Here is a 25,744-nt window from a genome sequence, read left to right as displayed (position 1 = left end):
AAAAACTTTGCCCGTATATAAACGTCTTGAAAACCGTGATTATATATTTATGTTGTTATTATCATGTGGCGAATTTCATTTCGTTAATTTAAAGTCAAACAGAACAGTATATTATACACGAAATCCCCTATCATATTTCATGTTTTAAACGACTTACGCTATGAAAAACGTATCGAATTAGATCGAATTAACCTTTTGGATAGGTATATTTGATATTATGATTACTTTTGAACATTAACTCGTATTACTGTTTAAAACGTTAGCAGGACCCTGGTCCGGGAAGAAACGACCGTTAAATGTAAATATGTAATCTACTATATTTGAATGCTAGAAATCAATCGATCTTTCTATTTTCTACACATTGACTTGAATGCCTCTCCTGATAGAAAAATTCTGCGTGTCACAGATAAATATATAGTATAAGCGTTAGAGTTGATATATAATATTATACCCTTTTGAAGGGTCGATATATGGTTATGTCTACCTCAGATACAATATGTAACCGATGCTTTTGGTATTGTAAGCTAATTATCAATTTCATGCATTGACTTTTGCAATCAACGTAAAGTTTGCTTCATGTTTTTGATATTGTAGAATTTTAAGTAGAAAATGATTGTTGACAATTTGATAAACTGACGAATGTGATTTCCAATAATGTATCTGGCAGTCTTTAACATTAAGTATTTTCAAGATTTGTTTTGGTGTTTATATTCATGTACATGTATTGATGTATTCATATATATGTATATTATCACATAATCCGCCTGATACTCAATGATTTCGCTCATGTAATATTATATTTTTGCGTTTGTCACTAGTGTTATATGACCTGGAGCGATTTTCATTCGCTGGAATTTCATTGTGACGTCAAACAGAAACAATAAAATGACGTCAGGAAAAATGACGTCAGGAAAAATAACGATGACGACGGGACAAAATGGCGGCCTCTACTGGATTTTCGGAATACATTTTGACGTGAAATTCTTTGTTATGTAGGCATTTGTAGTTATGTGATTAATAGTATCTTAAATTTGTGTTTATTTCATATGAGATTTTATGAAACTCGTCTCGAAGTTATAATTCTTGCTCGCCGAGGCTTGCAAAAATAAAAACTGCGTTTCATAAAACCTCATATGAAATGAACACTCATGTAAGATCCTATATGTATTATATCATTATTTGGTTATCGCCAATGTATGAATTCTATAACTGATTTGAATAATAATATTGGAAAACGGAAGGAGTGTCATGTCTGTTTTGATGATGTGCATTCGTGTCTTACTAAATAAAATCAATATAGGAGAGGGTTTGTAAAAAATGATCATAAATGACGTTAATGAGAAGAGACGTCCGCAGTCAAATATTTGTTTATTGATTTTGACTTTGTTTACAAAGATTGCACATATAAGATATTTATTTAAGTCCCTTTTGAGAATTTAAAACCCATTGCATTTCAAATGCATCAGAAGTACATATTTACATGAAAATACTGAAAACACATATTCAAATTATACCCAAGTATGACAGGACAAAATGGAAAACTATCTTACCATTCAGGTATATTACAGACCCGCAATATTCAACATAATACTGTATAACGATGAAAAATAAGTGATGTTTGAACATATTTAAACTATATGCAAAACCTGTCAATGAATGATATAAATGCATATTTTGAACACAAGTTTTTCAATGACTTTATTGTCCATATGTGCATATATATTTCTTAAACAGACGAGGACAGCTGCCAATGCCTACCCTTTAGTTGAAGAGGGAAAAAACGATATTTTTTATCATGTTGAATGATAATATAAAAAATCTAGATTATGTTTCAACGTAATAACATAAGTGAATACATACTGCATTGACATAACTCTGACGCTAAATATTATCTTTACAAGAATTGCCAGAGAATGCTTCATTGTCTATATCATGGACAGATATTTTTTTCTAAACACGAGGATCTAAGTTCAGAATGAGTAAGTAATGTTCAGACTAAACTAGTCGCCAATACACCTAGTTATCTATTACGGAATCAGAATAGGAAATTCTGTGCATGTCACCACGACTAGACACACCTTCGTGGTAATCCTTACCACAAAAACCTAATGAATGACAGGTGAGCTTTAATTGAAAGCCAGATTTGATTATCGTCGTTAATCAATTATTTAATGATCACTGCATGTATCTTCTTAAACGCTTGGTTTGAATATCCGGTACGTGTACATATTAAACCGTTTTGATGAAATTCAGTTGTGATTTTGAATGGTAATTTCGAGGGTCTTAGCAAGCAACGGCATGTATTATCAGATTTTAAAGTAAAAATGAGAAGAAAAAATAATATATTCTGCGTACAATTTTATTTTTCCGTGCGATTTAATTAATTAAGCGATTAGAATTATCTGAAATATATCGCAGCATAAATATCTCCGCTAAGTCAAATATAACGGGCACTCATCCGAACATCTGCGTCCCCAAACTCTACGGATTGTGAATTTCTCAGACTTCCTTTTTTTGTCAATCATCAAATCCGTTCCGTGATATTTTTATCCGGATTGAGAGTTTGCCTGACTTTCCTTTTTCTTAATCAATCATCAACTCTTTTCCCTGATTTTTTATCCGGATTGTGAGTTTTTCGGACTATTGACGTCAGGATTATTGCGCACCCCGCAAATTCAACTGTAAATTATCACCGTGAATTGTCGTGTATGGTGAAGTCACCACAAAAATAAGTCGGCCCATACTATACTTTATCGTAATTATAATACATCAATTAACGTAAAAATTTGTTTTTTTTTCACGTTTACATCCACGTGGCATACAGTATATACTGTATATGCATGTTTAGGTAACACATACTATTCAACACATGTAATTTTGTAGCATGTGTGCATGCCTTTAACCTAAATTGAAAAATTACATGTAAAATTATACTGTACACCGACACACCTGTAGATTATGTCGGGGACTAATTGACTATAAGATACTTTTTAAACAGATCCTGTCCCATGGAATGTGGTTCTAAACAAGAAAGGGCGTAAAAACCAAACACAAATGTCCATCGCAAAACAACCCTATCATACTTGATATCAAAGTCTTTATATTTACCTAACAATCAGAGATTATATCCTACACGCACGAGTACAGGTAACATTAAACCAGATCTTTGATATTTAAAGGGCCGGACTTAAAAAGAAATCAAATTTCGAAAGAACTATTTTTTATATTTTTTTACCTCAGTTTTACATATTTGACTCATTTTTTTTTTATTTCTCACGTTTACCATTTTCTTAATTTTGCACTTATCGCACATGGCATTTGCATCACGAGTGCCTCCTTAGCTGTTAAAGATCTATCTGAATTGTTGAGAATGCATGGCTACAGATTATTAATACCTAAAGTGTATCTCAACTCAAACAACATTTCGATAATGGTAACAGGTACCCAAGTCGGAAATTTGTCTACTTACTTTGATCGTCTGTACAAAAAAAACTTTAAGTGCCATTTTATTGAAAGAAATGCATTCGCTTGTTACATCCTAAATGAATAAATGTATTTCATGTGAAATATTTGAAAGGAAAAATTATGAAAGGCACATCATTGGGTCGTTTTAATTGGCACTTGACAATACAGTTAAGGCTTGGTACCTTTGGATAGAAAAAATTTGATTTTCTTTTTTATCTTTGAATCCTAAGATAGTCGGATATGTGACGACAACCATAGTTTTAAGCCTTCCGTCATGAATAAACTATACATATTTGTACCGTTACTGCATAAAACGCCTGATAATTTGTGAGATTCGTGCTATTTTTAACTATTCAGTGTCGCAATATATTGCCTTTAAGTGTTCTTTCCTGAAATTATCATTTTGATGATTAATTATTCAACAACCCTTGCTTTTAGAGGTAGTAAGGTACATTCAGTAAGCATGACTATGAAATATCGATTTCTTGCATATTATTTTAAGGGAAGGCGACTGATTCCATATATATTGCCTAAGACATTTCGTACAGTTTTAGAGATATAGACATGCACATTTGTTTTAAGATGTCTGTATGCAAAAATTGTATACGTCAAAATATTCACTTTATATCGAAATGGAACTTTTATTTAGGCATAAATGTAAACTCATTAGAGATTTCCGTTGAAATGCCCATTGAAGTTTGTAAATTAAAACTATGACTTTTGATTATTACTAGTTTTGAAATCTTTTCAAATGAATTCTTTCAAAATGTATTCAAAAGATCAATCATATGTACTGAGATAATTAGATATACGAAATTTTAATGAGTAAAATTTAAATTTTCTTCAATTAATAAAATCAAAATCGCGAAAATGTTGACCCATTGAAAATTTCGACCCACGAAACAAAGGCTGGAAATCTACCTTTAAAACCAACATTCTTTCAAATCTTTTTACTGTTTAATATTTTTTATTACGTTTTACTTATATAAGATATCCAGACATTACGTAGTAACTTATTACTTTAAATCCGAATATATCATGATATATTTTTCGTTTTAAAAACTAAATGTAGTCTTCATCTGCTACAGTGACCACTTATTTGAAAATTAAGGTAAAATGGAGTGAAAGGGGCTTTTTTTGGCTATAAATCCTGGATAATATTTCATAAACTTTAGATTTTGCGGTTTTATGTGTCCTATTTGCGATAAACAAAAGGTAAAGCTAACTTAAGAAGGAAGCGTCAACATGTTTATCACAACATTCCGTCGCCATATCGTGGTGACAAGTCAAGATAAGCTTAAATCAATAACTAAACAAGACACCATGATTCTCTGAATGTTAAAGAAAACACGTTCTGAATTAACGACCTACGATCGATGGGGTAGCTCCATATTAAGACATTAAGCATGATATTTGGGCAAACATTTGACTCAAAAGGATATATATCAGAACATATCATGAAGGCAAAGTCTTCCCACTTCATTTCTGTCAACTTTTGCCGAGAGTTTTTACTATGTGGGCTAGTTTTCTCCTCACAGAACACAAGTGGACGGCTTGCCACTACTGGTATAAGAGGAAGGGTGGAAGGTTAGCAAGGACGAGTGTCTTGTTTAAGGTCATGTGAGATAGAAACAGAAATCTTTCCTCAACAAATAACGTATCTCTTAGTGACATGATACTTGTGTCTGTAGTTTGTCGAATCGTGTTATCTTTTCAATAAGGAAATAGATTTTTACAAGCCTTAACTGCACAACTTTCTGACTTTTGACCAAACAAAATGTGAATAATCTTATATCACTTCACACCTTTTAAAAATATGTATATATATACAAATTTAATGTACAAAGATTTAGCTTAATAATTGTTTCATTTTATTTCTTTAAATGAAATATTTATTAAACAAACAATAATTTTACGAAAAATATCTTGCAAAAGTAACTAAAAAATAAATCCATTATGATAACCATATATATATCCATAATGGAACTTGTGTTATAAAATTTATCGGTTTATACTCTATATACCGAAATATTCTACATCTTCTTACGATTGACGTAGAATAGATACTGTACAACCGGTTAGTTTCGTGGGTCGAAATTTTCACGGGGTCAACATTTTCGCGATTTTGATTTTATTAATTGAAGAAAATTAAAATTTTACTATTTAAAGTTTCGTATATCTAACTACCTCAGTACATATGATTGATCTTTTGATTGATATTCCGCTAAAATGCGAGTGCAAAATCGCAAATACATCAAATCCGTGAAATATGAATTTCAGTAGTATTTCAGGTACATATTGCTCTTTATATTCTACAACATAACCATTCTAATTTTAGCAATGTACTTATTACTATGTCGCTATTATATTCATAAAAGTCCATATTGATTTTTCACGAAGTTCTCATTCAACCTACCCATGGAGCTATTTGTGTATTTTTTTCTCGTCTCAAGGATAACTGCACTTTATTGTCCCAGGTAGAGTCATCGAGAAAAATCGAATATTTATGACAAAAGATGGACGGAAACATCACACATAGATTAACCTCTTTAAAACATATCCTACTTCATCATGACATGAGTGTCAGGTGTAAACCTATACTGATCCACTGGTAACCATTAATGCTTGTCATGTTCTGTCGGGACGAAAAATCGACCAGGTAACATACTAACAACATTACCTGTTTCATTTATCAATATCACTGTTTAACGGTTAAACTTTGCGGATGGATTATTTTCCTTATATTCCAGTTTTACTGAAATCAGCGAATTTTACACACCGACAAAAAATAAAAAAATAGAAAGACATTGATAAACCTAAGACCTACTAGTTCAAAGAATTATAGAAATTACGATCCGCCATTTAATATCCGCGATTATGTCGCGTATAGGAAACCGCGAAATATTAACCCTACGATTTTAAAGCGTTATGCAGTATATATATGTGTTATTTTATATACAAGTCATACTAAAAAAAACTCGTCAATTTAACTTTTCGTTATGGTTTATTTAATACATAAGTCATATTTCTAAAATGAAATAAAAACCTCGTCAATTCAACTTTTCATTATACAGTAGTTAAATATGCTATTTTATATACAAGTCATAAAAAATAAAACATTTCATTTTATTTTTCATAAATGGAAGATTATTCAGTATTAAACATTATTCTGATTTAAAGTTTTAAGAGTGTTCAATTCGTACCGGTTTTGAAATTTGAATGAAAGCCGTAAAACTTTAAATCATTAGGAAAACCATTGTATTTTATTTGACAATTTGTGTTAGATGTCTTAGCTTGGATCACGTGAACAGCCATCTATTGAAATACAACATAACTGGTCACATAATTTGTATTATATGGTTGATTATAAGCAATTAAAGGAAGATGAACTAAAAGTGTCAACGTTACAAAACACATTTGTATTCATCAAGATACCATCGATGACACCTGAGCTTCAATACTAATTTGAATATTGATATCTTTTAAATCAGACATAATCTTCTAAATTTCAAAACGCTTTCAAATTACAACATGAATAGCACAGAGTTCACTTTAGTGTATTTTAGAGGCTTAACTATTTTAGACACACTTTGACGTTGATATGTGGTCTATGGTAGGCCATAGTTCGACCTTGAAATTGACACAAAAATGAAAGACAGATATCTATTGCATTGCATTGCATTGCATTTCATTTAAATTTGAATATCGTGTAGAAAACGATATTACAAAAACTCGTTATATTTAGACAAAATGTTTTGTATAGAACGATTTATAAGAGTTTAAATTGCATACAAATATGTTACGTAATTTTAGAATCACTTCATCGTGGAAATCAAACTCGGTTTGAAATTAATTTTTACATGTTAATTTGATCGACGGCTCGAGTATCTGTTATCAATATTTGAAAGTCGACATTTTAACACATATTTACAATGTTTACCCTGATTTCAAATACAAATATTATGGATCATGTTTCATATGCAGTGAATTATTTATGATGGTATTGCAAATAAATCTATATGATAATTTTTAATTTCTTCATAATTGCATGACATAATCTTGTTTGGTAAAATCCCCACAATGTATTTAATACGTTCGAAGAAATATTTATTTAATAAATGCTACAAGGATTTATATTTCAATTTGACAAAATGAAGTTAATTGAAATCGACCTAGACAATCTCATCAAGTAAATAAATTGGGTTTGACGTTATATAATTCATAAATTAGGTTGTTTGAGACAAAATGTAGCCATCAAGATATTGTAGCTCCACTAGGCATTTTAATTAGACTTACCCTTCCTGGTCGTAGTGACGGAAATTTCAAGGATCTCGAAGTTCCTGCACGAGAAGGACTTCGGAACAGACAGTTGTCTGAAATATAAAATGAAAATTATAATCAATAAACTTCATTATACGATGAACGAAGAAAAACTCATTTACTATATTGCTAACTATGTGTCTTTAAGGATACGGCGTCAAATAAAATCAAGCTTTATTATTACATCACGTGCGCAATAATTATATAGTTATCATCATTCATAAACATACGCACTCTTTTGTGTATAAGTAAACACATTCATGATCGTACGTAAGGTGACATATATATAATATACATTAGATCATGCTCAGGCAAGCCAGTACTTAACGAATTGAGTACCTTCAGAAAATTGTGGGTTGTTTTAGCAGTAAAGCAATAATACAAACGTAAAATACATATATTCTCTAAAAATGTAGGTAGGATTAACAAATCTTTCACAATGATTAATAACATACCATGTTATTGATTATCATTTGTAAATACATTGTTATACGTAAGACGTATTTCACCATATAAACAGAGATTTAAATAGTACAAGTATATTTAAATCTCTGATATAAAGGACAAAAAAAATAAAATGGTACCAACATATTATATTTATTAACAGTAAACAAAATATAAAAATTCAGTACAACCTGTTTCAGTATTCACCTCTATATAAAGACCACCTGCTTAATAAGACCATTTTTTCTAGGGTCCCAAATGACCAATTCCGAGGCAAAGTCGTCCTGTGTATAAATACTTCCAAACTGTAAAGACCATTTTCCTCTCCTTTGACTCTTGCATAGTCTTATGGACAAGGTCGACTGTATATAATTTTCAATTTAAAGAAAGTGTTTCTCCTTTCGAAGTTCAATCAATTATGAAGCATTAGTGACCTTAGGGTCATATAAAACACACATATCAAAGCAGCAACAACTATATTAATTTCGAAAGATATATGTGGACATACATTCAGATATCAGACGTAAACTCATATTGCATACGCTCTTAAAAAAACTCAACCTCAATCTAGGAGTTTTCACATATTTTATTAATAAACGGCGCAAACTCTTTCTTTTATAAAAGGTTTTCCCAAGTTAAAATTAAAAAAAAGATTGATTTTTTTTCTGAAAAAAATCAGGATGCGACATTTGTTTCGGTCCAAGTTGCATAATAGATAAATGACATGATGCTTTTGATTTTTTTTTTTGAAAAAATTCAGGATGCGACATTGTTTTGGTCCAAGTTGCATAATAGATAAATGACATGATGCGTTTGTCTGCATTGGTATCAAGCAAACAATGGTCTGTTTCTAATAAATCCATATACAAAATATTTGCTTTGTTTGTATTCTATTAGAACAATTAACATATTGGGGTACGTGTCATTAAATAAACACATGATTTGTTTCTTGCACACACACGTTGCGTACTTTAAACAAAATTCAATACTTTGATATCATAAATAATATAATATGAAGAAACATCAAGCTATTTGTTCTTTGTTATTATGCATTTGTATATTGTAAATTATAGGTAATTTATTCGGCTTAAAACAATACATCCAGCTGTCTGTTCTTTCTAATTATGTATTTATGTATTGTAAATAATAAGAAATGTATTCTGCTTTGAACAATACATCCAGCTGTTTGTTATTTCTAATTATGTATTTGTTTATTGGAAATGATTCGTTCTAATTCTGTTTTTTAGCTATATTGTATAATAAAACGTTATACATTCTACTTTAAACAATGCATGTTTAGCTTCACCTTTATACAAATAATTAATGAAACCGTATTCCAAATAAATATCCAAAGCTTCTGTCCAAAACTGACATGCCTTAGTATTTCATTATAGATCAATAATGCCAGATTTTAAATCTAGAGCAGCCTACTAATCATGGATATGTATACAATGTGATCTATGACCTTTATCGTCTGATCTGACGAATTAAACTCCGTCCATTTAACTTTATGAGATTGCCCCGTGTCGTTGGAAATTGATAGGCTTCTGGTATTTAACAATCAAAGAAGCAAATACCGTAATGTATAGATCTTTCACCTGGCATTTAGATAGATTGATAAGTACCTAGAATAAAGGTCGATGTGGATGTGTATGCTGCATTTATTTGGTTTAGGGTGATGATAACAGGGGGAGTTACTATACATTAAAGATTTTAGGCCTTTAATTAGTGTGTCAATGTGTATCTGTTACTCTGCCACTTGTAATGGCTTCATATCAAACTGTATGGCCCCATTGGTTTCCATTGTCTAATCGCTTAACTATGAACTCTCATTGGTACATGAGATGCCATTGATATTTTTATAAATTTTTAACACTCGGAAAAGATATACTTCTTATTTCTACACAACTACACAAACATTACATTTTGATATAAACATATCGTCGTGTATAATTTTAACACCCTCGGAAACCAAGTGTCTAAACCCCACTACGGTCCGTTTGGTAACCGACGATAAAACTTAAGTTGTTTTCATAATGGTATATACAACCAGGAATAAAAACGCACAGACATTCGTTATGGTATCATTTGTAAACGTGAAATTATGCTTGAACACGTTATTACCACATGATGCGTGACCATCACTTTAATGTTTATCATTCGGTCAGATTAATATTGATATTTCCTAAAATACCTGATAGCTCTGTTGTCAATACACGATTTTATTTGTACTCTTTAGATTTTGTTTAATTTACATTTATATGTCGTGTGTGAAGTACTGGCCACTTAACCTTCCGGAATGCCAGATTCTGTTGATTTTGTATTTTTCCACAATCACTGTAATATACTTAAATGACTTTGATCCATTTTAAAATGATTTTAAGTTTTGATTTTAATTATGTCCCTATATCAAATATCAGTAGATTCAAAAGTTCAACAAACTATATGGATGAGTGTAAAAGACATACAAGTGTGGAATAAAAATAGGAGTATTTAACATTTGATTATATACAAGTGTAGCATTCACGGGTTATTTTTAGCTTCAGTGATTCGATGACCATGACAGAAAACCAATTAAAACTATCTAGATAAGTGTATATTGGGATTGACATTTAAAATATCCAGATATATCACGGATATGAATAATATTGACAATGGTGTAGTGAAATGAACAAATTTTCATAGCTACGTGCAAGTTTTCACAAACTATGATCTATATTGATCAGGTCATCTTCCATTAATTCCCATTATGTGGATAAAACCAAGGTCGTATAGGTATTACATTTAATTATATTATATTATATTATATTATATTATTTAAAATTCAGTCATTCGTCTGTAAATAAATAACGATATGGTAAGGATTAACATTAAAATTTAATATAATCCATCTATATTAAAATGTTCACTGAACTGTGGATATCTATACCCAACTTATAGCACTGAGATTTACTCTTTACTCAACAGAAGAACGTTCCTGACTTTACATGTAAAATTAGCCTCAAATCCACATAAGATATGCTACAGATGTTTCTACAGATTTTAGGGGTGTGGTTGCTTACACAGTATGAGTTTGTATATACGTGGTTTTTGTATACATATCTAGTTTTGAAGTGACTGTTTTTGATAGTTTAAATATGCTTCGGTAAAAGGACTGAAAATATCACTCATATATTAGTTTCGTTATCCTGCTTAGAAAACACGCCCTGTCAAAAGTAGACAAAATACACATGTAGGCTTTGAAGAAGTATTCTTCTGTTTCCAAATATGAATAAGGTATATACCATACACACGCCTTTTATAATTTCATTTGATGAAAGGGTTGAAACCATAAAGAGCATCCATAATCTATTTTCAAAGATAATATGTAGGTGGTTTTTTTTCAAAACTTTGTATATTTTCATATTTCATTTTCTTTGTGCTATAGTGAATGGTCTATCAGTTTTCACAGTTATGTGTCCATCACCCATTTTATTCAGCTGTGTGGTTACTTGTTATACATTTTCTCTTAAGTCATACCATCCGTCGTAAACCATTAAACCTGTTATTTAACTTAACAGAATATTTAGTGCGGATGTTCCAATTAGATACAAAATTAAAACGAATTTTATCTGTTATATTGGCATTTAATAGTAGTTGTGGTGCACGAACACTACAATACAGTTAATTAGCTGTGGTGCACGAACACTACAATACAGTTAATTAGCTAATTATACAACTTAATAGGCTTTCGTGATATTTGATATAAATTTCTAACTGAGAAGTCAGTCAGTGACGATTCGATGAATTGGAAAGGGTTTTTTAAAATCCAACCTAGTATTGAATATCTTTGACGATATCATTGTTAGCTAAATGTCTTTAAATCACAAAGTTATAATCGTGACTACCGGTACCTTAACCGAATGTTTATTCTGATAGTTTAAAATGTATCGTATGTATTAAGGTATTAAAATTTCACGTTAGTATATACACGTGTATGGAGAGCTAAGCCTTCGGTACAATAGTCCCTAAATGTGACTGACCACTGTGCACGTGCAAATTTTACACATGGCGAATACAGAACCCATTTATTAGGATTTTTACAGTTTTTGAAACATAAAATTTTTAATACTTGAATCTTATTATTGCGTCTTTGCTTATTAAAGAGTTATCTGCCCTTTTAGGTTGGTATTGATTGTGATGTAATGTGTTTGCAAGCGTAACGTCATATTTTTCAGAGAAAACGACGTAAATTGCGCCTAAAAAATAATGACGTAACAATCGATACCAAACCACATGGGAGCTTACTTTGTAATATGCAAAGACGGAATAACTGATCAATCATATTCCCTATCAAACGTATAAAATTGTTGTAACATTTTTTCTCGTCTACCAGGTGAAGGATAATCTAAGGAAAATCAAATATCCGCAAAAACGAAGTTGTTGACAGTATGTCCTATATAAAACTGTTGCTTGAGTTAACCCCATCAGGTTAACATACGTAGTAGGAATAAGTAATATTATTTCACAGCTTAATTCCAGCACTCAAGAAATAAATAAAACGTTAAGCTCGCAAAAAACAAATATCCACGAAAACTAAGCAATATGCAGTGACTGATTGATTTATCCCCGATAGAATACCTAAGCAGACCTTTAATCATTAAAATGGTAATTCCTTATTATTTAGCAAGTTAATTCCTATTTGAATAATAAACCCTAACGCCAACTCCGCAATATACCCGTCAGGTTTTGTGTTGAATATATATACATGTATACACAAATCGACAATCGGCACAAGCCAGTCTGTAAAGATAGGTAAGTTTAATACAATAATACATGTAATATATTCGTCAGTCAGATACACATGCCGTCTTTTGTTGTGATTAACAACCACTACCGAAGCCACAGGCGCGGATTAAGCTGTTATTATCTTAATTAGACTCTGGCCATTTTGCTAATGTAAAACTAGATTTATACGTGTGCCAATTCGAACACAATGAGCAGACAAGTGTCAAGGTATACACATTTGAAACTTTACCAAGATAGTTAAAGCAATGTTAATAAATAGTTAAGGCGTAGATTCTACGTAGTAGTCGTTTTAGCTCTTTACTTTATACATTTGTAAATGATGAACAATGAATTTATCATTCAATTCAAAGTATTTATCTTTCAAATTTCCCCAATGCCTATGTGCTGTATGATTATCCTACAATTCCAACATCTGGTAAATGCATAGATATCTACATTTTGTTGTTTTTTTATTGTTGTTTTTTATTGTTGTTTTTGTTTTTTGGGTTTTTTGGGTTTCTTTTTTTTTTTTTGGTGGGGGGGAGGGGGTATTATTATTTTAGTTTTTTGTTTAAAATATATAAATATATAACATTGTAGTTCTATAATCAAATAATTTCTAAGTACATGCTAAAGAAGATCAAAACGTTCTTTTAAGGCCAAAATATGTATCTAAAACCCACTAGGACGTAAGCCATGAGCAAAGACTTTTTAAGTTATTTATAACAAGTAAAAAGTCTGTTTCAGCGAGACCGCACTATATCTTACAAAGAAACACTTCACCTTATCAAGAGATTCAATGACATAACCACTGATATGAAAATGATTTAATGCCTTCGGATCATTTTAGAAACTATCACCACAGGTAACTTCAATCATCCAGAATGATAGGAGATTTGATTTTTATCTTTACTCATCATCCAAAATGCAATTACATACGTTTAAAGGTGAAATGTGGAGATTAACTGAGTGAGGGCTTTGAGTTCACAGTCATCGTCCCACTGGCGTAAATCCCCACATTTCTGGCGGATTAATAGGCTATTGGTAGGCTTTATCAGTATAACCTTCACTTTGTCAGATTAATCCGATTAAATGGCTGTAGGTCGTGGGTTTATTGTACACCAGGCGTCATTTAAAGCTGACGAACACACATTTTTGGACAAATTGCAATTTAGCGAGGTCAAGTCTGGCAATCAAATATGCATTTCGTCTTGATAGAGTTTCAATTGCACCGGTAATGGTCGTGAATTACACACTATGTGTCTATAAATTATTTGTCTTTGGTATAGAAAGAGAAATTCAGTTACATAGGTAACTCTATTAAAAAATGTTCACGTATACTCATTTACGCTTAAAACATTTTCAGATGTAACTGTTCCTATTTCATGGACGTAATCATAACATTGATTCCTATTAATGTTACACTAACTTTCTTTTCATATTTAAGACCATGTTATCTGAGGAGTTTAGATGATCTTCTGATATATTATCCTCTACCGAGGGGCTACGAGTTCGAATCCCATGCGGGACATTTAAAAATGACTGACCGCTGGGCGGTAGTTTCTTCTCCGGGGACTCCGGTTTTGCCCCAAACAACATACATATGTACCTGGCACGTCCTTAAATGACCCTGGTTGTTTAGAGGACAACATAAAACTAAAAAAAATTATTATGACTTAAGGCTCAAGTTATTGTTGGGGTCGTAATTGACCCTTCTGTCCACTAAATGTCAGTTTAGTGCCATAAATCCGGATTATGAATACCTTACTGTACAAATGTTTGTTTGAAAAAGCATTTAATTGGTGTATGGAAGTCTAATCTCTTCAAATTTTTGGCAAGATATAATAAGCTTGGTTCCGTTTAGATGCCAAGCTGTTGGTTTTAATTTAATCATGAAGCATATATTGCGTAATATTATTGCTTATACAGTAGTTCTATGAGAAACATACTTTGGGTGTTTGTTGAAACGTAGTTAACCTATGTATATACGTATACAGTAGATAATGTATTAATTGAGAGGAAAAGGAAGTTTTTACAAAAGAAAACAAAATTACACTTGTAATTCCGCTCAACTACGATGCTTGTATTGAAGCTATCGTAGAGCATCGTAATGGATCGGAATTACAAGTCTAATTTTAATTAGATTGTAAAATTAGACTCTCACCACTAACTTATGATTTGATCTCATAAAACCGGACGGAGTAGATATCGATCATAAACAGCAAAAGATGTTATGTTAGGGACTCCATTAAGCAACGCTGTCTCTTTGATGATTTCTACAAAGCTGTCTATAGTATTTGACAGATCTCAGGGGAATATACTATACTTGTTCCACCTCGATCATATTGTCATAGTTTCTTTATTGAATATTGACCTCGTACCATCTAATGACCCAATTCAAAAGTGATGACTACTTTGTAATTATGATATTAAATTCTGGTTTAATATAAACACAACCTAGTTCAAACGTACTCAGTCAAATCACAATCACGTATGGTTAGCTTGACGGTAAATAGTGATAAAGTAGATTGAAGCTGACAGAGCTTGGTACCCTGGTTGTTGTACACACAGGTCTTCAAGGTTATCCAATGGCTCAATAGTATCAATGTTGTTACCTATATCCATATCCTCTCTGATGGTTACCGAGCTAAAACCGTCCCATCACCCCACTCCAAGGTCATTTATCTGATATCAAGTGAATATTTGCCAATTTACATCTTACAAAAAATAATACTAAATAGTGATTAACACTAAAATTTAGTTTGATAATTATTGTTTGCCTTAGTTTGCTGTTTATATTTATTTATTGTTTTGTTTAGTTGTAACACGATAAAACAATAATCAAGTTATATTAAGTGCATTTGTATCTAAGCAGACGTTTGACCTTTGACCCCAGCTGAGAGGTACTCAGAAGATTGATATTCTACTTTGGCCTTATGAAACAAATACCTTTTTGGGGACAGTCTGATGCGTGACCTTGACTTAGGTGAAGGTTAAAGGTTATGAGACGGTCCTTGGGGTAATTTTAAACGATACGTTATCAATTGTCTAACCTTTACGATAATTCTAATACACCCCAAGGATACTTTTATCTAGAGATTACGCAATATGCACGGTACTGAATAATTTAGGAACATTATAAAAGGTAATTTAAGTGCAAAGAAGGTATCCAATACATAGATAATGAAATCTATATCGTAATTTTAAAATGAATCCAATTTGATTTCGTGTATCATTTCAGATTTTTTTCAGCTTTAATTAAAACGCTTAATAAAGATAGTTAATGACAGATAATGATTAATTGAAAAGCTAATAAAATCTATTTGATTTTCCTTTAGTATGTTGTCCATGTGCATGTACCATACCCTACATATATCGCTTATTGAAGAGACATCCCTTTGTTTAAAACGGCTTTAAGGGGAGGAATGAAAATATTTCTTTAAAAAGTAGATGTGTAGTGAAAAGTATTATCTTTACGTAACTATTACAATGATACGTACATATTACTCTTAACGAACCAAAACTGAAACTTCTAGACAAACATAATATCTCATACAAATTGAACACAAATTTTAGATACTTTGATCACATAAATACAAAACTCTACATTAGATGAATTTAAATATCATTTTGTCCTTTTACAAAATACAACGGGTGCTACCAATTTGTCCCTACGTTATTACGTCATAATGGATTTCATCAAGTCATGTCACGTTTTCTAGTAACATAATATGCAAATTATAACACGAGTGACGCCATTGGATATTAGGTCAGTGTCAAAATGGTGAAAACATGTTTTGTTTAAAAGTTGTTGATTATAAGTAATTCAAGTCACGGATAAATAATAAAAATGAACGTCTGCAAGCCTATAAAGTGTTCTCGTAGTCAATTCTACCAATTTTAAAATTACTATGTACGATTTAATATATAAAAAGCGCTACTGAGATCAATTACATAGCGATGTTACTTAAAATTATCGATTGTATATTTTGTTTTGATGGCTACCCTGTTTACATGAAATATGACCGAAATTCGATACACCCCGCACCACTCCCGATGATCAGATCAGCTGATACAAGCCACAACTGATACCACAAATTTATTTAAGTGATCTGACATTGTCCTCAGATAATATGTTCTACGTATTTACAGGAGAAATAATATCAACAAGGCAACATTACGTAGGTTATTAAATTGTTTACTGTTTATAAACTTTATACGTAATAGGACACACCGACAATTGGCATTGGGGAACGTGTGTAAAGTAACTACAACAGTTTAAATGCTAGCGCTATAGAGCATTGTGAAGAGAGTCCTGTTATCTATATAGACCATACATTCCATAAGAAGATAGTTTAATGCTTAATTGTATAACGAATATTTATCACACAGTTGACATTGCAAGGTCCGTACGTCCTTAAATAACCCTGGTTTTTAACAGGACGTCGAACCTAAAATACGAATCAAAATTATTAGGTATTTTAGTATTATTCATTGATCGAAGTCTGTAATGTAACTAGTCTATATGATCTGTCTTACATGTATAATTCTAACGGAGGCGCAATGGCTATGTGGTTAATGTGACTGACATTTCACCAAACACTTTCATCATTGGCCATATTTGGCAAGAAGTCCTCTATCACAGGGAGACACAACAAGAATATACTGCAGCCTTCCAAAACATACGGACATGAACACACGCAACACATTTCACAAAGAGGATGTCGGCATCAAATGGTCATACATGTTTATAGAACGTTAAATCCTATAAATCAAATCAGTCATATACACAGATTTGCCATTTCCAAACAATTTTATCATTACTAATAATATCCTATGGACAGATGATCATATACGATTTAGGACAAAATTGTCAACATCCAAGTTTATTATTGATTTTTCCAAATATCAACGAATTTATTTCAATTATGGTTCATTGTTATATATTTCTGTCTGACTTGCATCTGAGTGTTCAAAATATTGCTGAGAGAAAATTCACAAAGTTGGAATTATGACGTCGATCAACTTCAGGCAAGTTAAGCCACAATAAGATGTTATTAACTAACTATAACGAAGCGACTGGTATCTATATACCTTCTTACATTTAAATCAGTTTAACATATCTGTTTTATATACATACATATATCATATTAATCAATTTCGTACTGCAGTAAATACATATGAACAAATTGTCAAATTATCGGCACTTGAAAATGATATATAGCTTCAAAATACACATCGGTATTGAAACTTTTGTCAAACAACATTGAAATGCTTGCAAATGGCTTGAATGGCCTCTATCGACCTTACTACTTAAAACACTACAATATACGTTGCTTTTTGTTTTAGACAAAGACTTTTTGACAAATCGCTATGTGCATCTTTTGTGTGTAATCGGTCGCTCCATGCCCGATTAAATCCCAAACTAGGCCTTCCGATGATGTTACCTACATATTAAACGAATGTTTTAAATGAATTTGATTTTTCCTGTGATATGTTTTGCTTTAATATCAATATTTTCATCATAAAATATAAATTGCTACAGGCGATTACACCTCATTTCATTTACTAGAATGAATGTCCAAATATGCACCCACTTCTGATGAATTTTATTTTAGAAACGATAGCGTCAAGCTAACAAATCTTTGAAATAATGGATAATTTGTGTTAAAGTTGTATACAGGAAATGGGGCCTAGTCTTATTGCTTAGTAATCTGATGGTTTAGTCACCAAAGCGCCGTCTGTCAACCTCTTATCCTAAAACTACAGAACATTAAGTCTAATACAAAAAGATCGCAGGGAAATAAAATACTAATCTAGCCCATAGACAAAATATCCCAACATCTTAAAAAATGGCATTTCGTTGAATCAATGACAGTGGAAAAAGATTCGATTTCCCACGATGTCATCGTGCTTGAAGTAAAAAGGTCACTTCATATTCCACTTGTTTAAGTGTCATAGTTGTCTTTTTATGTATTTCAATTATTTTATGTTTCTAAAACCTACCAGGATTGGTCGGGTAGTTAGTTAGGGTTAACTTGCAGGACGACCTCTCCTGTATTCAATTGAGTTGTAGGTGTGTAAATGTCAGTATGTTTTGGGAGGCTGTGGTATAATCATGATGAGTCTTCAAATAATAGTTAAACTCTAGACATGTTCTAGTGTTATCTCAACAAAGCATACCACAGGAGACATCGAATTATATCCCATACGGTTACATTATAAAGATGGCCTCCCATGTGTGCAATGTATTATGAGTATATGGATGTTTGTATGTTTTGGGAGGCTGCGGTATAGTGGCTCATTTTATAGCGCTATCTCACTGACACATTACAAGCCGCCAAAGATACCGAACAATACACTCTGCCAAGTCAAAACTTACAAGGAAGCAAGATAAAAACTATAATAAAATTAACACATTTTTGCTTACAAGCTAAAGCTTTTCAAACGTTCAAATTGATAAAGATTATTCATATGTTTCACTTGAAAAAATAGGTTATTCCGTTACAATCGATCATATTTAGATCAAAATTTTATTTTGTGTTTAGAGAATTTACATCATTGTAGCGGTTTGTTGCTTATGTCTATCTGTTTATCCTCAGTTCCTAAAATATGTTTTTTCACTTGTTAGACCTAAAATTTACCAGCACGCAGACACAAAACAGAAAAAATAGTCATGGAGATAGATGGAGGAAAACAATCTAAATATTCCGAGAAAAATATCAACCTACGATTAATACCTGGTTACTGTACGAACAGGTTGGTCCAAGGCTTGGTAAGAACGACTAAGGATAATTTTCCAAAAAAAGTATCATTAAGGTACAATAGGAATCATATTTTAAGCGTCTAATTTAAATTATTTTTTCGCAGTATCGATTGGGTGTATTGACTACCACGTTACAGTAAGAATGGATGCCTTCTGAAGTTTTTTTCCAACTGAATTCAAGGTGACCACTGCTGGTGGCAGTACACAAGTTTTTGATTTACAACCAAATAGTGATAAAATGGGCTGATGTTTAGGCAATGAGGAAGCAGGTGTCATTTTCCAATTCATGACACCAATATGTGATATCAATTTCATACTTTTGGGATAAGGTTTTTTTTATCGCACATCTGCAGCAATTTCTATACGTGTTTGAGTAAGAATTTCGAGACTTACACAACAAACACAACCCGGTTACATATCTAATACGGAAATGACAACCGTTTGCAGACTACAATCGCTCTAGTGTTTAAACAGCTTACAAAACAAATAGACATTGATTATTTTCTGCAGTTTGTAAACATTAATACCCTTACCCTTTATCCCTTTCTGCTTACAGTAGTCACAAACGATCTAGCTGTTTGCACAGTTGGGTTATAAGAATTTTATTCCGTGTTAAAAGGTTCTAAGTATTATCAGGTGTAACAATGTTCTCTTTTTATTCTTTTATTTGGCAAGTGCGATCATTGTCCTTTAAAAGGACATTATCTCCAAACATTCTTAATGAAAACACAAAGATTATACTAAATACCGTTTGGTTTAATTGATTTATGGAAGGTCTCCCCTATGTGGAATTTGTTTTGTTAGGCAATTGTTGTATGTCAGTTATTTGGGAGGCTGCGGTATGTTCGTTTTGTGTCTCGTTGTGATAGTGTAACTCCTGCTCATTTATAGTACTATCTCAACGAAACAGCACAACCCATCCTATCGGATAATAATAACAATGGACAAAAAACAGGAAATGAGCATTAAACCTAACCTTAACTTTCAGGTGGATGTTATTTTATCAAATCAATTCGAAAACCTTCACTAGAAATGCACTTTTTCAATCATGACGAATGACACTTTTTGACGTGAAATTTGTATAAACAATCGCAAGGTTTATTTTCATTAATTTTCAATCAACAAATGCGTGTAAACGCAAAAATTAATACTACACAAATATGAAACCATTTATAGTAACTTCTGTACGTGTGAAATCCGACCTAAATACCTCCGCACAGAATATTCTAAATATATATTCTTCCTGAATGCTTGAATTTTGAATCCGACATATTGGATTACATTTTGGTATTTTATAGTCGAGTTTTACACCTCGCCAATGATACTTATTATAAGGAACATCGTCGTTCGATTTGGCATATGTGTGTATTTCATTGTCTTCAGCTGGTATTTAGCGGTAATAAATGAGCTGGAAGTAGTATAATATTTGTCCTTTGTGCATATTAAGCCAATGAATAATATATATATACCCAGGCTGATTGTTGTTAAGATTGTCTTTCATAGCGTTAGATCATCGGCACACCCTGGATTCGGTCCAGACATATAGTTCCCATTGTCAATATGTTGAAATACTGACGAATATTTTATTTCATTAGATTTTTAATAATTGTATACCTGGCGAAAACTACCCACAATATGTGCCTTTCGACTAAAGGAAACATTTTATTTACTCCATTAGTTGAGCGTTAGACTTAGAAAGCCAGAGGTCAGGAGTTCGATTCCTGGTAAAGGCATTGATAAAATTATTCAAAATCGTGCGCTCTGCTACGTAATTACACACAAAAGCATACATAGTGGTCAACAACTATATGCTATTGTAAACATGAATACAGTGATATATGATCATTTTCACACATGAAACGTTATTAAAGTCTATTAAAACTTTTTTTTTAATTTTATGAGTAACATAAATAATATTTTGCATGAATCGTTTCTGGTTTATTAATCACTACACAGCCCAGTCGCTCTATATTTCTGATATTTTCTATTGCTATCAATATTAAATAAACCCGGCAACGTTTACGCGACTTTTAACATTGATTCTAAAGCAAATAGCTAGGTACATGAGAGTTTTCAGTCATGTGTATGAGAGCATTTAAAGTTACCCAACTCCTCATTTAAAAGCCATACCGCTCAGATGAAAATTTTGAATCATAATCTGGGCGTTTTGATAGAAAGTACTAAATGTATTCTCTGTCATTTTCGTATCATCGATTTCCCTGAATACATTTCCGACAGGTGAAAGTTATTTGATATTATAAACATGCGGAAACGAACATCGACACAAGTGCCGAATCGATATCAAGTAATAAACACATTTGTTATACAAATAGAAATATATTCGAGGGTATCGTTATTTCATTTAAATTACATGTACTATACATCATACGGATAAGTGTATTGAATAAATAAAATCAAATACGAAATATATTACATGCACCTGAAAGGATATCGCCACGTGCGCACGTGAGCGATAATCCCATGTTTATATAGTAAGAAGATTAAGCGATTAACTTTAAAGAAATATAAATGAAATGCATATCACGATTTAAGTGTCGAAGTTGTGTATAGAATCCCGCCGTGAATAAAATTGTATCTAGTTTTCACCTCATTCAATCTGTAACATGCATGGAACAAAATTCATTCAACAAGTTATCTAAATTTTGGTACTGAATTGAATCTCGCCTTATGCTAAGCATTAACAGAAATTTCGACATAGAATAGAATTGGTGTGTGCATTTCACCCTGACGTTTACCCTCAACAAAATGTTTTTTCCTCAATTTAATCGTATACAGATTATTAATTGTCGCCTACATAAACTACAACTGAGACCTATCTTTCAAAAATACAAATCGTTACTTCATTTCTCTACGCTTTACCAAATAGTATGTGAATTTTGACCTTCACAATATGTTACCCGAGTTTCACTATGCAATTTTTGTACCCATTATACAATTTTTGCTTAATTTCACTTTATAAAAATAAAAATGATATACTAAAGTCATCCTATGCGTAACGTTACTTCAATTGTTTTATTCAAAAACGTTGCTGAATTGAACACTACTGAAAATGTGCATCGAATCGTTTCACATATCCAATACGCTGCCTGAATTCATCCTGTATGAAGTAATGTCTCCTTAGACATTTTCAAAAACAAATAGCTTTGCCGAATTCCACCATATAATTCAGAGTGTAAGATTAATTACATAAAACTGACGTCTGAATTTCACCCTTTCTCTCTACGTTGATATGTTTGTCGAATCAAAACTATTACTCAATTTCATTTTAAATACGGTGTGTATTTCATAATCGTTTCCACTTCAAATACGATGTACATTTAAAGTTATCGATTTCATTGTCCATTATTCCATAATCAATTTCATTAAAAGTATGGTGTACATTTCAAATTATCAACTCTATTTCTATTGCATTGATCGTTTCCATTTATTCATTTCATTCCTAAAACCTGATGTTCATTTCAGTGATCAATATCGCATTGTGAATACCTTGTGCATATGACAAACAATGTTATGGCTCGGTTTGGCGTCGGAAACTGTGGATGCGAACATACAATTTGTAGAAACCATTCTCGACTTTTTTTTAATATCTTGAATAGATATTAGATGCCTTACACAAGGTGATTTGTGAATTGAAGTCATATCTTTAGAAAGTCATACAAGATACACACGAAGATTTGAAAACTTCGTACAGCTAGTCCGTCAGTTAGTCTATGGATCATGAATGAGGGGAAAAGTATACTACATTGTAAATCTATTTTTTTCACAACCTCCATACATACGTTCTGACAAAACTAAATACAAAAGGCGATCCTTTGTTAGGCAAATATTTTGTGAGATTTAGGTTCCCCCAAAAAAATCTCATACAGGTAATAGTTCGTCTCTTTTGTTGTTAGTACCGCCAGACATGGTTTATAAAGAGGGGTAACTTCGTAATTTCGCTAATCTCCGCAAATATATTTCACTTTTGTTGTTGTGTAAGTTGTGAACTTTGCGTAAAACTATTTCAAACCAAAAATAGATAAAAAGAAAACCCAATTAATAGTTATAATATTGCAGTTTTCTTTGTACACATTTGATTTGAGCGAAACAGTACATGATAAACTCAAACAGGATATATAAAAAAGCGGAGAAAGGAAATTGAGCGCTAATTCGCGGTAACCCATCTCTTAAAGATGGATTTGCGAAGGCGATAGACAGATCTGGCGTGAAAATAAGATTTTATTTATACAGAGTATTTGTTTAATCTGGTATTACAGAATGTTTTGAATACCTTGTTGATTAATTAACGTATATTTCGTGATCTTAATGTGAGATTTTTAAGCCAGATTTTAATATCCTATTTCTTAATTAAGTAGATTAGTCACTATGCGTAAGATAGATATACCTACACAACTATGTTCAAAACTTTGTTAAATACTCAAAACAAATTCTTATTTTGGTTGAAATGTTTACAGGAAATCAATTTCGTTGTATGTTTCTTGTTTTATTTCTGGATATATATCGGAAATATGTTTCTCGGCCTAGGACTTGTTGTTTTTGTTATTAAATGTCAAAAAGACATTAGTATTAGGGTTGTTTATAATTTGTCTTCTTTCATAACTTGTGTTTCCATGATACCAGATGATATAAAATGTATCAACGTTATGTATACCAATATGAAGAAATATACCTTTTCTCGGTGTAACAACTAATCATGTAAAAACAGAATAGCTGATAAGATCAAGAGATAAGAGAGAAGAGTGACGGAACAAGAAAGAATGTTTTTTCTTGTTATCGGCGATGATACATGTAAATGTAAGTACTCAAGAACTCAAAAATTGACTTTTTTCTGAAAGTATTTAATATTTGACAGTTTCTTTTATTAATTAAGTATCAATTAATGGTCGAAGAGGTGATTTCTGTAATTAAAGAATCAGTATTAATCTCTTTAAATTGACGACGTAATTTAGACGAAACTTACCGTAGTAAACATTTGGGGTAAGTGTAAATGAGGTGCTTCCACTCCCGCTACTGGAGGGACGGGAACCATGGTTGTTACCGAGCCCCAGCCCCAGGGGCAGGGACCTGACAGACGAGGGGTATACCCCGGGGATGGCGGGGAGTGTCACTCCGCTCATAACTATGCAAAGTCCTCACACCATGGAAAATATCCAAATAAGGCAATGCGCGTCCAGATGCACACAAGTCAACGTATTTGCTACATCCTCCGCGCGTGTGTGTAGGGTTGGCAGGAGAGCTAGGGAGGGATTTCCATATCACTCGTACCCCCGGGCATTAAAACCCACGCTCAATAATCCGATCGTGAACTACCCGAGTCCGCCTCTCTGTGACAACTTTACCGTCAGACGGCGCTTTTTCTACAAGGACCGATTGATTTTTGAATGTCTTCCGCGCAATCTCAGATCTTGATATCTAGCTTTTGTCCTTTACACTGGTTCTGTAATTCTGATTTAAACTACGAGCTCTGATAATGACTCCGTGCGTTACCATGTATCGCGACAACCCAACCAAAGTCTTAATCAGAATAATGCGCCAAGACTTGGCAGCCTAACCTGTTAGATTTGAATTTAAAGGTATACACAAATCAGCCAACTGTTACCAATACGCTTTGCCAATACACGGGCTTATCAATCCGTTTAGCGGTTTAACCTGGCTTTAAGCCCCCCGATAGAGCAGCCGGTATAGAAATATGTATGTATATATATATACATGTAGCAAATCCGTAGGTCCATAAACAGTTATACAACATAAAAAAAGAATTACATGCCATTCGGATAGATTTCTTTGTATGTGTGTGTTTGAGACGTGGATTAACACTTGTAGCTGTTTAATTCTCCTTAACTCCATTTTACTAATCGTAACAGACCTACTGACCGCTTCTTACTGACCAGCGGTCAGTGGGGCAAGCGCTGTGCGTCTTAAGGGCTTAGATACTGTAGACAATGACATCTTAGTGTGTGA

General features: G+C 32.3%; 1 protein-coding gene across 1 annotated transcript in view; it reads right to left on the bottom strand.

Annotated features, from left to right (window-relative positions):
* The window catches only part of LOC138304795 (uncharacterized), a 35,551-nt gene extending 10,163 nt beyond the window's left edge, over nt 1-25,388 (bottom strand). The window contains exons 1-2 of the mRNA XM_069245071.1: nt 24,744-25,388; nt 7,762-7,838 (exon numbers count right to left, since the gene is read on the bottom strand). Of these exons, the coding sequence (XP_069101172.1) occupies nt 7,762-7,838; nt 24,744-24,900 (234 nt within the window). The 5' untranslated portion in view covers nt 24,901-25,388. The remainder of the gene's footprint in view (nt 1-7,761; nt 7,839-24,743) is intronic.
* Between the last annotated feature and the right edge of the window lie 356 nt (nt 25,389-25,744).

The sequence above is a fragment of the Argopecten irradians genome, chromosome 12 (assembly GCF_041381155.1).
Source record: "Argopecten irradians isolate NY chromosome 12, Ai_NY, whole genome shotgun sequence".
Taxonomy (NCBI): domain Eukaryota; kingdom Metazoa; phylum Mollusca; class Bivalvia; order Pectinida; family Pectinidae; genus Argopecten; species Argopecten irradians.
The sequence above is the reverse complement of the archived record's forward strand: the minus strand, read 5'-3'. Positions and strand labels throughout refer to the sequence as shown.